Genomic DNA, 12,561 nt, shown 5'->3' with positions numbered 1-12,561 from the left:
CAGCCAAGAGATTACATGTAACTCCTTTGCTGCCTGTGGTCTCTAAGCCAGAGCCTACTTTCTCGCAGATGTTACACTTACTTGTTGGAGAATATATTACATGTTTTTGGAGGGATCATTTGTACCAACTGTGTACCAACTTAGTACATTCCCTTTCCAAAAAACCATAAGTATATGGCTGGCTGATCAAGTGATTTTCAACTGATAATCTAAAGGAAGAAGCATATCAGTGAGGTTTGGAGCCAATTCAATGAGAGACTATTCATACTCCTCAGGGGTTCCTCTAGGACCTTGAAGGGGAAAATATAACCAGTCTAGCAATAAGAATTTGATTTGTGTATTAAGAGTGGCAGTTGGGATAAAGATCATAAAAACATATATAGGTTACATACATAAAGCCTTTTCTGATTCCCCCAACTGCTAGTGTTTCCCCCTCCTCAATTACCTTGTGCCTATTTATATATGTAAATCTCTCCCCAATATAATATAAACTACTTGAAAATAAGGATTGTTGTACCTCTGTCTTTGTATCTTCAGTGCCTAGCAGAGTGCCTGGCATATAGTAGATTCTTAAATGCTTTTGGTTGCCACTTCATTACCATAAATAATTTAATGAGGGGGCTGAAGGGAGGAGGGACAGTCTAAGACATGGGATTTCATTGGTGTAGGGAATACCTCATTAGAAAAACTCCCTCCACCAATTCTGACAGGTAACTCTTTTGCATCTTATAGTAATTGAAGTTGCCTGAGGCATTAAGAGTTTAAGTGATTTGCTCAGACTTACAGTGACTAAGTGTCTGAAGCAAGATTTAGACCCAGGTCCTTTTATTCCAAATGTTGAATTTACTCCATAACACCCTGGCTACCTAGCCCAGACCATGTGTACTTCACTGCTGGGAGTACACTAACAGAAGTCAGCTTACCTCTCGAGAAGCAACTCCACTGCCTCTAAGCAGCCATGCATTGCTGGTATTGAGATGGAGAGAGAATGAAAAAAATTAGAGCTTTTCAGCATTCAGACAACCAACTTCCTTCTCCAAACTCTAGTGTTCTAATTCTTTGCAGATAATCATTTTTACGAGAAAAAAATCAGTTTTAGAAATGTAGACAAATTCTACCTATTAATTAGAGAGACTCGCTGAAACCATTAGGATGAGGACCTCAGTGGGTTAATGAATTTAAAAATATGGAGGAGATGATCAGATTTTCTTAGAGATTTCAAGTCCTTCATTGGAAGCACTTATCTTTCTAAAGGAGTGATTTTGTGCTCAGCTCTATACTAGGGAGGAGAAAAGGAAAACATTCACAAGATTTAAGTGTCCAAAGGAGATTTATTAGAAAGACATTCCTTACACCCAGATGGAGATGGTGGTGGAATCCTGAATCAAAACTGAGATAAAGCTTCAGGAGCTCCCCAGACTGGGGTGACATGGCAGATCTAAAGGTAACTTTCAAGCTTTTTCTTTTTGTATAGGAAAAGTATCATCTCTGACATGTGCTGGAGAAGCTTCCTCTTTCTTGGAGGCTCCAGCATGGTGACTGGTGGGGAGTAAGGTGCTATCTGCTATTTCTGTGTCCAGATCTGTGCTTTGGGATCTTTGATCCTGGGAACTGGTAGAGGTGGATGAGAGTAAGGTAGTGAAATGTCCCCAAGGTTAGCCAGCAATGGAGACAAGGAACGTTTTTTTTCTATGATGCCTGATGCTATGGAGATTTTAAGCCCGTACAGACAATTTATCTATGGGGTTATTATTGGGAAAAAAGAGGAAAACCTTGGCTGGTTTTGAGAATAAAAGCAAAAAGCAAAGAACAATGAGTACTTACAGGATACATGCCAGTAATATAGACAGAAATTCCCAGGGAGTTCAGAAGGACTACCAGAATAAAGCCTTGGGTTATTCTCACAAGTAAGGAATCAAAGGGTTTATAGAGGTGCTTAAATAATTTTTAAAAAAAATTCTTAGGAGCAGCTAGGTGGTGCAGTGGATAGGGCTCTGGCCTTGGAGTCAGGAGGACCTGTGTTCAAATCCAGTCTCACATCAGACACTTGACACTTGCTAGCTGTGTGACTTAACCCCAAGTCATTTAACCCCAATTGTCTCACCAAAAAAAAAAAAATTAAAAAATTTTGTGATTCTAAATATGAAAGCTAACTCAGATTCCATAAGGAAAGGAAAATGAACTTTTTTTCTTTTTTAAAATGTTTGTATTGTTATTTTCTGTTTACTACATCACTATGGTTATCCCGTTTCCATCTCCCTCCCGCTCCCAGAGAGCCACGCTATACAACATAATATTTTTCTAGAGAGAAAAAAAAATCAGCATAACTGATTGATACATTGAAAAAGTACAAGAAAATGTGCAATGTGTTTTGTAGACCTCCCACCTCTATGAAGGGGTAGATTGAAGGTGTCTTCAAATTTTTCTTCATTTGAATCTTTATACTTTTGTTATATTTATTTTTGAATTTTTGGTGTGTAGTTCTCTTGTTTTACATTGTTGTAGTCATTGTTCACACTGTTTTCTTGTCTCTGTTTACTTTACTCTGCATCAGTTAATATAGATCTTTCTATGCTTCTTGGTATCCATCACACACACAATTTCTTACAGTACAGTACTATACAGTACAGTAATATTATATTACATTCAGGTAGCACACTTTGTTTAGCCATTCTCCAATCAAAGGGCATCACTTTGTTTCCAATTCTTAAGTATCACAAAAATATGTTGCCATAATTGATTTGGAGTATATAAGGGCTTTTTTCTTATCAGAGGCTTTCTTGGAGATATGTCCAGTATCTGGTTCAAAGAGTATGTACATTTTAGTCACCTTATTTACATAATTCCAAATTGCTTTCCAATGACTGGAAAGCTTCGCCAACAAAGTATTAGTGTGTCTATTTTTTGACAGCCCTTTCAACATTTACTGCTAGCATTTTGGGGTCATTTTTGTCAATTTGCAGGGTGTGAAGTAAAACCTCAGGGTTGTTGTGATTTGCATTTCTCTTAATATTAGTGATTTGGAGCATTTTAAAATGTGGTTGTGAATACTTTGTAGTTCTTTTGAAAACTGTTGGTTCATATTCTTTAACCATTTATCTATTGGAGAATGGGTGTTAGTCTTATAAATGTTAATTATTTCTATATCTTGCATAGTAAAACCTTTGGAAAAATTTGATACAAATATTTTCCCCCTTTGATCACTTCTCTTCTTACCCGGATGCATTAATGTTGTCTGTGCAGAAGCTTTTCAACTTCAGGTAATCAAAGTTATCTATTTTATGTTTTGTAATTACTTCTATCTCATGTTTAGTTAAGAATACATCTCCTACATAGTTTTAAGAATATATGATCAGATTTTCTTCTAATTTTTTAATAGTATGATTTTTAATATTAAGGGCATGTATCCATTTAGACAAGATCTGGTAGGTGGCACAGTAGATAGAGTGTCAGACCTGGAGTCAGAAAGACCTGAGTTCAAATCAGGCCTCAGACACTTACTAGCTGTATGACCCTGGACAAGTATCCTGTTTGCCTCAGTTTCATCATTTGTAAAATGAGCTGGAGAAGGAAATGGCAAACCACTCCAGTATCTTTGCCAAGAAAACCCTAAATGGGGTCATGAAGAGTCGGACACAACTGAAATGAATGAACAACAATAACATCCATTTAGACCGAATTGTCGAGTGTGGTATATAAGGTGTTGGTCTAAGCTTAATTTCTGCCAGACTACTTTCCAGTCTTCTGAACAGTTTTTATCAAATAGGGAATTTTTCCCTAAGTAACTTATGTATTCTACTTTATCAAACACTAGGTTATTGATTTCTATTGTTTCTGAATCTTTCTTGTCTAGGCTGTTCCATTTATCTACCTCTCTATTCTTTAGCCAATACCAGATGGTTTTGATGACTGCTGCTTTATAATGTATTTTGAGGTTTAGAAGAGCTAGTCATCCTTCATCCCTACTTCTTTTAATCATTTCCCTTGATATTCTAGATATTTTGTTTTTCCAAATGAATTTTATTAATATTTTATCAAGGTCTATAAAATATCCCCTTGGTAATTTGATTGGTTTAGCTTTAAGAGAGTAAACTAATTTTGGTAGGATTATCATTTTCATTATGGCATGTATGGCCAAGTCATGAGCACTGAAGATTCCTCCAACTATTTAATTCTTTAAAGAACACTTTGAAGAAAAAAAAAAAAAGAACACTTTGTAATTGAATCTATACAAGTGTTTTGTATGCTTTGAGACATTGATCCTCTGATATTTTGTGCATTTTTAGTCATCTGGAATGGGATTTCCTTTTCTATTACTGCTTTTTGGACTTTGTTATTGTTATATTAGAAATGTTGTTGATTTTTGAGGAGTTATTTTATAGCCTGCAGCTCTACTGAAGCTATTATCCCAATTAGTATCTTTACTGAGTGCCTAGGATTTTCCAAGTAAATCATTATGTCATCAGCAGAGATAGTTTTATCTTCCCTTTGGTGCCTTAATTTCTTTACTGCTAGCATTTCCATAATTATATCAAATAATATTAGAGAGAGTGGGCATCCTTGCTTCAATCAAGTATTTTTTTAGAAAAGGTTCTAGTGGATCTCCATTACATATGATGCTTCCTTTTGGTTTTAATTGCTTTTTATTATATTTTTTAAAAGGTTGCCCTATGCCTATACTTTATAGGGTTTTTTAAGCATAAAAGAGTATACTTTGTCAAAGATTTTTTTGCATCTATTGAGATGACAATGTGGTTTTGGATGTTTAGGTTTTTAAGAAGATTAATTATGTTGACTGTTTTCTTAATGTTGAAACATCTTTGCATTCCTGGCATTAGACCCACTTGGGCATAATGAATGATTTCTTGGATAAATTTCTAGTCTGTTTGACAGGATTTTGTTTAAAATTTTTGAGTGAATGTTTATTAATGATACTCATCTATAGTTTTCTTTCTGTATTTCACCTTTCTCTGGTGTAAGTATTAAGATTATATTTGTTATACTAATTCGTTGTTGGTAAAATTGTGAACTGATCCAACCATTTTGGAGAGCAATCTGGAATTATGCCCAAAGATATACCCTTTGACCCAGTAGTACCACTACTTGGTCTATTTCCAAAGATGATTGGATAAAAAGGAAAAGAACCTATATGTTCTAGAATGTTTATAGCAGCTCTCTTTGTGGTGGCAAAGAACTGGAAATTGCAGGGATGCCCATCAATTGGGGAATGGCTGAACAAGCTGTGGTATGTGATTGTAACGGAATATTACTGTGCTACAAGAAATGATAAGCTCAATGATTTTAGAAAAACATGGAAAAACTTGTACAAATAATGAAGAGTGAAATGAGCAGAACCAAGAGAACATTGTATATAGTAACAGCAATATTGTTTTAAGAACGACTTTGAGTGAATGTTATTTTGTCTATTATAAATACCCAAATTAACTATATAAAGAACATATGAAGAAAGATGCTAGCTGCATCCAGAAAAAGAACTGATAAATTGAAGTATAGAATAATTTTACATATACATAATTTGCATTTATATTTGTATCTAACGGTAGCCATGTCTAGGGTGGGAGGGGGAGGAAAGAAGAAAAGACAAAAAAGAAATTTACATGATAATTTTGTTGTATATTTGAAAGGAATAGCAAGGTTTGCATAATAGATTTGTAGTTTCCATCATCTTTGTTATTGTACTGTTATGGAAATGCTTGTTTTATTCCATAAAATTAAAAAAATATATTTGTCCCATAAATGGATTCTGATAGAGTGCTTTCTTTCCCAATTTTTGATAATAATTTCAAAGTATGGCTACTAACTGTTCTTTAAAAGTTTAATAAAATAACTCTTCTGTGAATCCATTAGGATCAGGAGTTTTTAAATTTGGTCACTCCCTTATAGCTAAATCTATTTCATTTTCTGAGATCTCTCTCTAGTCTTCTGATAATTTGGGCATTTTATATTTTTGAAGATATTCCTCCATTTCTTTTATTTTTGCCAGGCTGTGGGGTTAAGTGACTTGTCACACACCAAGTATCTGAGGCTGGATTTGAACTCAGGTCCTCCTGACTTCAGGACTGGTGCTCTATCCACTGCTCTATTTCTTCTATGTTCTCAATTTTGTTAGCATATGACTGTGCATGATATATACTGATTATTTTTTTCATTTTTTTCTGCTTTTGCTGTGATTTCACCTTGCTGTTACTATTTTATTGATTTGATTTTCTGCTCTTCTTTTTAAAAAATCAGAATAGATTTCTCAGAATAATGTTTTTAAATGCATAAAATAACATACATAGTATTGTAAAAGAAACCACTAATATTGAAATCCAGTTATTAAAATGTCAACAATAAATCAAAAAGTTTATGGACAACAGATCAAGAACCTCTTGACTAGAAGATCTCTGCCTTTTACAACTCTGAAATTTCATGGTTCCAAGTTTGCAAATATGAAATATAGGGAGAGTTTTTTTTAAATTCATGTTCAGATTTCATCTTTAAGTTTTAAATTTTTTTGTGTTACATAAGATAAGATTTAGATCTAGAAGAAACAGAAATTAATTAGCATTATCTTACAGGCCCACCTAGGGGATGTGACTTATTTAAGGTCAAACCAGTAGTAAACAGCAGAATAAAGACTTCATTCCCAGGTCTTCAGAGGCAGCTAGGTGGCGCAGTGGATAGAGCACCTGACCTGAGTTCAAATCTAGCCTCAGACACTTGACACTTATTAGCTGTGTGAGCCTGGGCAAGTCACTTAACCCCATTGCCTAGCCTAAAAAAATAGATCGCCCATGTTGTCACTTCAAATCCAGTAGGCTTGCCACCACTTCAGATGCACAATAAAAGCCAGTAGGCTTGCCACCACTTCAGATGCACAATAAAATAAATTTTAAAAAAAATCAGAACAGATAAGGGTTTATTTTTATTGGTCTTTTTGAAGAACCAGTTTTCAGTTTCATTTATCATTTCTATGTTTTTTCTTAATTTATCTATTCCCACTCTAATTTTTAATATCTCCCCTTTTCTGCTTGTTTGTTGATTTTTTTGGCTTTCTAATTTTTATAATTGCATATTCAGTTCATTAATCTTCTCCTTTTCTATTTTGTTAATATAAGTTTACAAGGATATGTTTTTCCCCTGAGGACTACTTTACCTGCATCCCAGAAATTTTGATATGTTGTTTCATCATCATTTTCTTTCACATAGTTATTGTTTCTATGATTCATTATTTAACTCACTCATTATTTAATATTTCATAGTTAAGTCTCCATTTGGGTTTGTGTCCTTTGTTTGCGGTCCCTGAACAAATTTCTATTTTTATTGTATTATGGTCAATAAAGAATATATTAAATTATTTCTATTTTTTTACATTTAGATCTGGAGGCTATTATTTTCTTCTTTTGTGACTGATTTTCCTGTTGATTTATCTATGTTCAAAGTCTTTGAGCTTTCTTCTTCCTTAAATTTTTTGTAATTTTAGGGTTTTTTCCTCCTTTTTTCCCTATCACTCACTTTCTGACTATCCCCTCTGATGGTAATTTCCCTAGGAGCTGCATCTCAAAGTATCTCAGGCTCCTACCATGATGAGTAATTCACAGTTCACCAGCCTAGGGCTCTGTCCCAGTGGTCAGAACTATCCCCAATTAGATGCTGTGCTCTTCACCTCAGGACTGGAGTGCTGCACACACAGTCTTGTCCTGGAGTTCTGTCTTGCTCCTTCTATTCCTTAGTTCTTTGACCAGGACTGGCAGTTCAGAGCTTTGCAGCACTGTTGCTACAGAGTTGTTCACCCTGGCTCTGGCTCTCTGTAGCTACTGGTGATACAGGGTTGTGGACCCTGGCTGGCTTTTGTACCTGAGGGACTGTGGTCAACAGGGCAGATTTCTGTAGCGTAGAGATGGGGTCTCTGCCTGTGAGTTCTGCTAATGCAGTCTTGTTGCCCTTAAGTGTGGGAGGTGGAGAGGGGTGCTGGGTGAGCTCAAGGTCAATGAGTGTCAATTCATGCTTTAAAAAAATTTCTTTTGGATTCTAGATATTCTAGACCATGGATACAGTTAAGGTTACTTTATTTTTTGTGCATAATTCTATTTTGGAGAAGTTTGAGAGGTAATGGGAATCAGAAAAAATGTCTAGTTCTCCAACTTCAGAAACAAACTTTCAAAACACAAAGATCCCTTCAAGGCCTTACTTGTTAATATAGCTATTTATAAGTGTATATATGCATGTATATATTCAATAGTAAACAATTTGATTAATTTATATTTCTCAGTGTAACTGTAAATGGCATTTGTAATTACAAAATTCTAATAGGTAAAAAAATATATTCTTATACACATAATAAGAGGTTATAAGGAACCAGCAGCCACAGTTCAACAGGCCCTACAACAATCTAACATCATCATTTAATTCAATGAAAATTAAACATTAGATAAGACAATATTATAGTGGACAGTTAATTCCCTAGACTTAACACTAAACTGAGTCTTGCAGGATAGACAAGTTTTAGATAGCTACAGAAGAAATATGAGTTAATTTAATTAACTTTAGATAGGGGAAAAGAGCAAAGGAATGAAAGCAATAATGAGTGAGGTGTATGAGGAGACACCAGTCTGGCTAGAACAAAGTAGTTATTATTTGAAAACAGAGGGAAATAACATTGGACAGATAAACTGGGGCCAGATTAAAAAAGTCTTTGAATGTCAAGCTAAGAAATTTGGAATTTATGCTGTAGACAATGGAGAATCACGGAAAAAATTTTTGAATGAGCACATGATACATGTAACACATTTGCATGTCTATGCTATATACTATAATCTTTCCTATATGTACTATTACACTTAACGATCTTATCAGTTCTCATGATTTAAATTGTCATCTCCATATAAATGATTCTCAGATATATCTGACCAGTCCTATCCTCTCCTGACCTCCAATCTTGTATCTGTCTGCCTATTGGACATCTTTAACTGAATATCTCATAGACATCTTAAACTTGGCACATCCAAATCTCTTCTTAACTTCCTTGTTACTGTAGAGAGTTACCACCATTCTCCCACTCACCTAGGCTTGCAAGCTAGGTGTTATCCTTGACTACTCAGTCTCAATCCCTATATTTAATATGTCACCAACTCCTGTCATTTTTGCTTTGGTTATATCTCTCCTATACATCCCCTTCTCTTTTTCGACATTGCAGCCACTCTGGTATAGGTTGTCATCATCTATTTCCTGGACTACTGCAATAACCGGCTGGTTGGTCTCCCTGCCTCAAGTCTCTCCCTGATCTAATCCATCCCCCATTCAGCTGTCAAATTGATCTTCCTAAAGCACAGATCTGACAATAATCACACCCCCGTATTCAGACAACTCCAGGATTCTCCTTACCTCTAGGACCAAATATAAAATCCACTAGCTTTGAAAGTCCTTCATAACCAGACCTCTTCCTTTCTTTTCTCTCACTCCCCTCCACTTACTCTGCTATCTAGTGACACTGGTCTCCTGGCTATTCCTTGAAGAAAACACTCCGTCTCCTGGCTCTGGGCATGCTTGCTGGCTGTCTCCCATATCTGGACCTCTCTTCCTCCTCATGTTTGTTTCTTGGCTTCCCTGGCTTCCTCAAGTATCAGCTTCAGCAAGAAACTTTTGCTGCTGCCTTCTCTCTGGGGTTACCCCCAGTTTATCCTGTCTATATCTTGTTTGTAACTACTTTAAATCCTGTTTCTCCCACTGGCATGTGAGCCCATTGAGGACAGGGACTGGTTTTGTGTTGTGGCCCCAGCACTTAGCACAGTGCCTGGAACTTAATAAATGCTTGTTGGCTTGGCTTGACTTGACCAGGCTTGTATATTATTTGCATGAAATTAGTTTAATGTCAAAATACCATGAAAATCCTTCATCCCTTTTCTTTCCCTTGAAAAAACTTAAGCTTCTTTCTGTTTTTCTTCCTTTAGCTTCAGTTTTTTCATGTGTACAGAGAATATTTTAGATTAAATGACTACTAAGATTTCTTCAAACTCAAAAAATCCAGGATTTTATTCCATACCTCTTCTCCCTATTATGTCATCTAATCTTATATTTTGCCTTTTTGATGATGTTGGTGGTGGGATAAAAAATAAGAATCTCATTTACTCTAATAACTTCTATTTATTCTAAATACTTTTATTACTAATCAATAACACTTGATTCAATAAACATTCATTGAGTGCCTAGCATTTTTCAAGCTTCATGTTAAGCATTTGGGACAGAGACAAAAATGAAAAGTCCCTTTCCTATGTAATCTATATTTTTCCAGATGCTGCCAGATTTATCTTCCTTTTTTAAAATTTAAACTTTTTAAATTAAAAAAATTATTCATTTTGAATTTAAATACAAAATGTGAAAAGAAAAGAATATTTCCATGTATATAGTAGAAAATAAGGAAGGATTCAATATAAAATAATAAAATTCCATTTCTCAAAAACCTATGTAATAAATCCTACACATTGTTTTCAAAGTAACCCAGCTTTTCTGTGATTCTTGCTAGGTTTTCTTTTGTTCTCTCTTGTATACTTTTAATTTTTTCCCTTCTTCCTCCCCTACCCTAGAGAAGGCTACAATTGGATATGAATATATATAATCTATATCTATAAACATACATATATATATTATATACTCACACAATCCTATATGTAAGACTATACTATGCATATTTCTATTTATCAGTTCTCTCTCTGGAGGTGGACAGCATCTTCCTTCATAGGTCCAAGTCTTTACATGTTTTTCTAAATCAACCAGCTCATCATTTCTTGTATTACAGCAGTATTCCTTCACAATCATATTCTATCTGAGAAACTGTCCATGAAAATCCTTTGCCAATTTTTTGCTTTCCTTCTAATTTTGGCTACAGTGGTTTTATTTATACAAGAATTTTAAAATTTAAAATAATCAAAATTATCCATTGTATACAATGCTCTCACTTTATAATATAGTTTAAGGTCTGGTGCTGCTGAATCTTCTTCCTTTACTTTTTTCCCCCTTAGTTTCTTTGAAATTCTTGACCTTTTGTTCTTCCAAATGAGCTTTGTTATTATTTTTCTGACTTGGTAAAATAATTTAATTGGCATGGCATTTGAGTAAATAGATGTTAGTTACATTGTCAAATGTTTTTTAATATATTGGCTTTACCTACCCATGAACAATGAATATTTTTCTCCAATTATTTAAATCTAAACTCATCTTCCTTAAACATGGATCTGGTTATGTTATTTCAGTTCTCAAAACCCTGTAATGAATCTCCACTAGTTACTAAATAAAGTTCAAAATTCTTTGCCTGTCATTCAAGGCCCCTCAAATCTGGCACCATCCAACTTTTTGTTGATTTCTCATACTCTATGCTACAGCCAAATTTGACTGTCTACCACAAAGTGTTATACTCCACTTCTATGCTTCTGCTCATATTGTACCTTGAATGCTTTAATTCATAGCTATCCTTTATAATCCTACTCAAATACCACCATCTCTGTTATGCCTTTTAACATTTTCCCCAGTGAGGATTAACCTCTCATCCTCTACCTTGGACCTCATATTAGTAATTTGCTTGTACCTCTCTCATGTATTGCTTATATGTCAGTGAGTTAGTTATTCAACTAGCATTTACTAAGGCACCCATGTTTCAGGTACTGTGTTAAGCTCTGGGGATACAAAGAAAGGAAGAAAAAAAAAGTTCCTGCTCTTAAGGATCCTACAGTCTAATGGGGAAGACAATAGAGAAACAACTATGCACAACAAGATATATATCAGATAAATTAGGGTTAGCCTCAGAGGGAAGGCACTAAGATTAAGGAGGACTTCTTGCAGAAAGCAGGACTTTAGCTGAGATTTGTATAAAACTAGAAGATCCAAGAGGCAGAGATCAAAATGGAGAGAGGTCCAGGCATGGGAGACAACCAGTGTACATTTTCAGCATTAAGAGATAGAATATCTTGTGTGAAGAATGTTGTATACTAGAGATATAACCAACCAAAAATAATGGGTCCTGGCAACAGATGGAATATGGGAGGTGAGAGAGAATGAGCAGTCAAGGATGACTGAGATTTTGAGCCGTGGTGACTAGATGGTACCCTTGACAGTAACAGTGAAGTTAGGAAGAGGAGTTTTTGGGAGAAAGACAATGAGATCAGTTTTGGATATGTTGAATTTAAGATGTCTACAAGACATCCAGTTTGAGATATCTAATGTTGAGGTGGGGGGTAGAGGGGAAAGGGAATAAGCATTTATATAGTATCTACTATGTGCCAGTCACTGTACTAAGTGTTTTGCAAAGACCTCATTTTATAATTAGAGATATGAGACTGGAGGTTGGAAAAGAGGTTAGGGCTATCTGAGAATCATCTTCATAGAGATGATAACTGAACCCACTGGAGCTGATGATATCATCAAGTGAAATAGTATAGAGGGAAAAGAGAAGAGTCCCCAGGACAGAGCTTTGGGGGACCCATATGGTTAGTGGATTTGACATGGATGACGACGTCTTTAGTTATTTATGTGTTTGTGTGATATCCCCTCCCCAACACTGGGTTC

General features: G+C 35.2%; 1 protein-coding gene across 2 annotated transcripts in view; it reads right to left on the bottom strand.

Annotated features, from left to right (window-relative positions):
- ANKRD16 (ankyrin repeat domain 16) overlaps positions 1-12,561 on the bottom strand; it is a 35,993-nt gene that overhangs the window by 20,059 nt on the left and 3,373 nt on the right. For both annotated transcript variants that reach the window (XR_003568833.1, XM_027858965.1), the window contains exon 3: positions 924-966. Coding sequence is in view for 1 of the 2 variants with exons in the window: in XM_027858965.1 (XP_027714766.1) it covers positions 924-966 (43 nt within the window). In the remaining variant the exon portion in view is untranslated. The remainder of the gene's footprint in view (positions 1-923; positions 967-12,561) is intronic.

This window comes from Vombatus ursinus, unplaced genomic scaffold (assembly GCF_900497805.2).
Source record: "Vombatus ursinus unplaced genomic scaffold, bare-nosed wombat genome assembly UNPS02013950.1, whole genome shotgun sequence".
Classification (NCBI taxonomy): Eukaryota; Metazoa; Chordata; class Mammalia; order Diprotodontia; family Vombatidae; genus Vombatus; species Vombatus ursinus.
The sequence above is the reverse complement of the archived record's forward strand: the minus strand, read 5'-3'. Positions and strand labels throughout refer to the sequence as shown.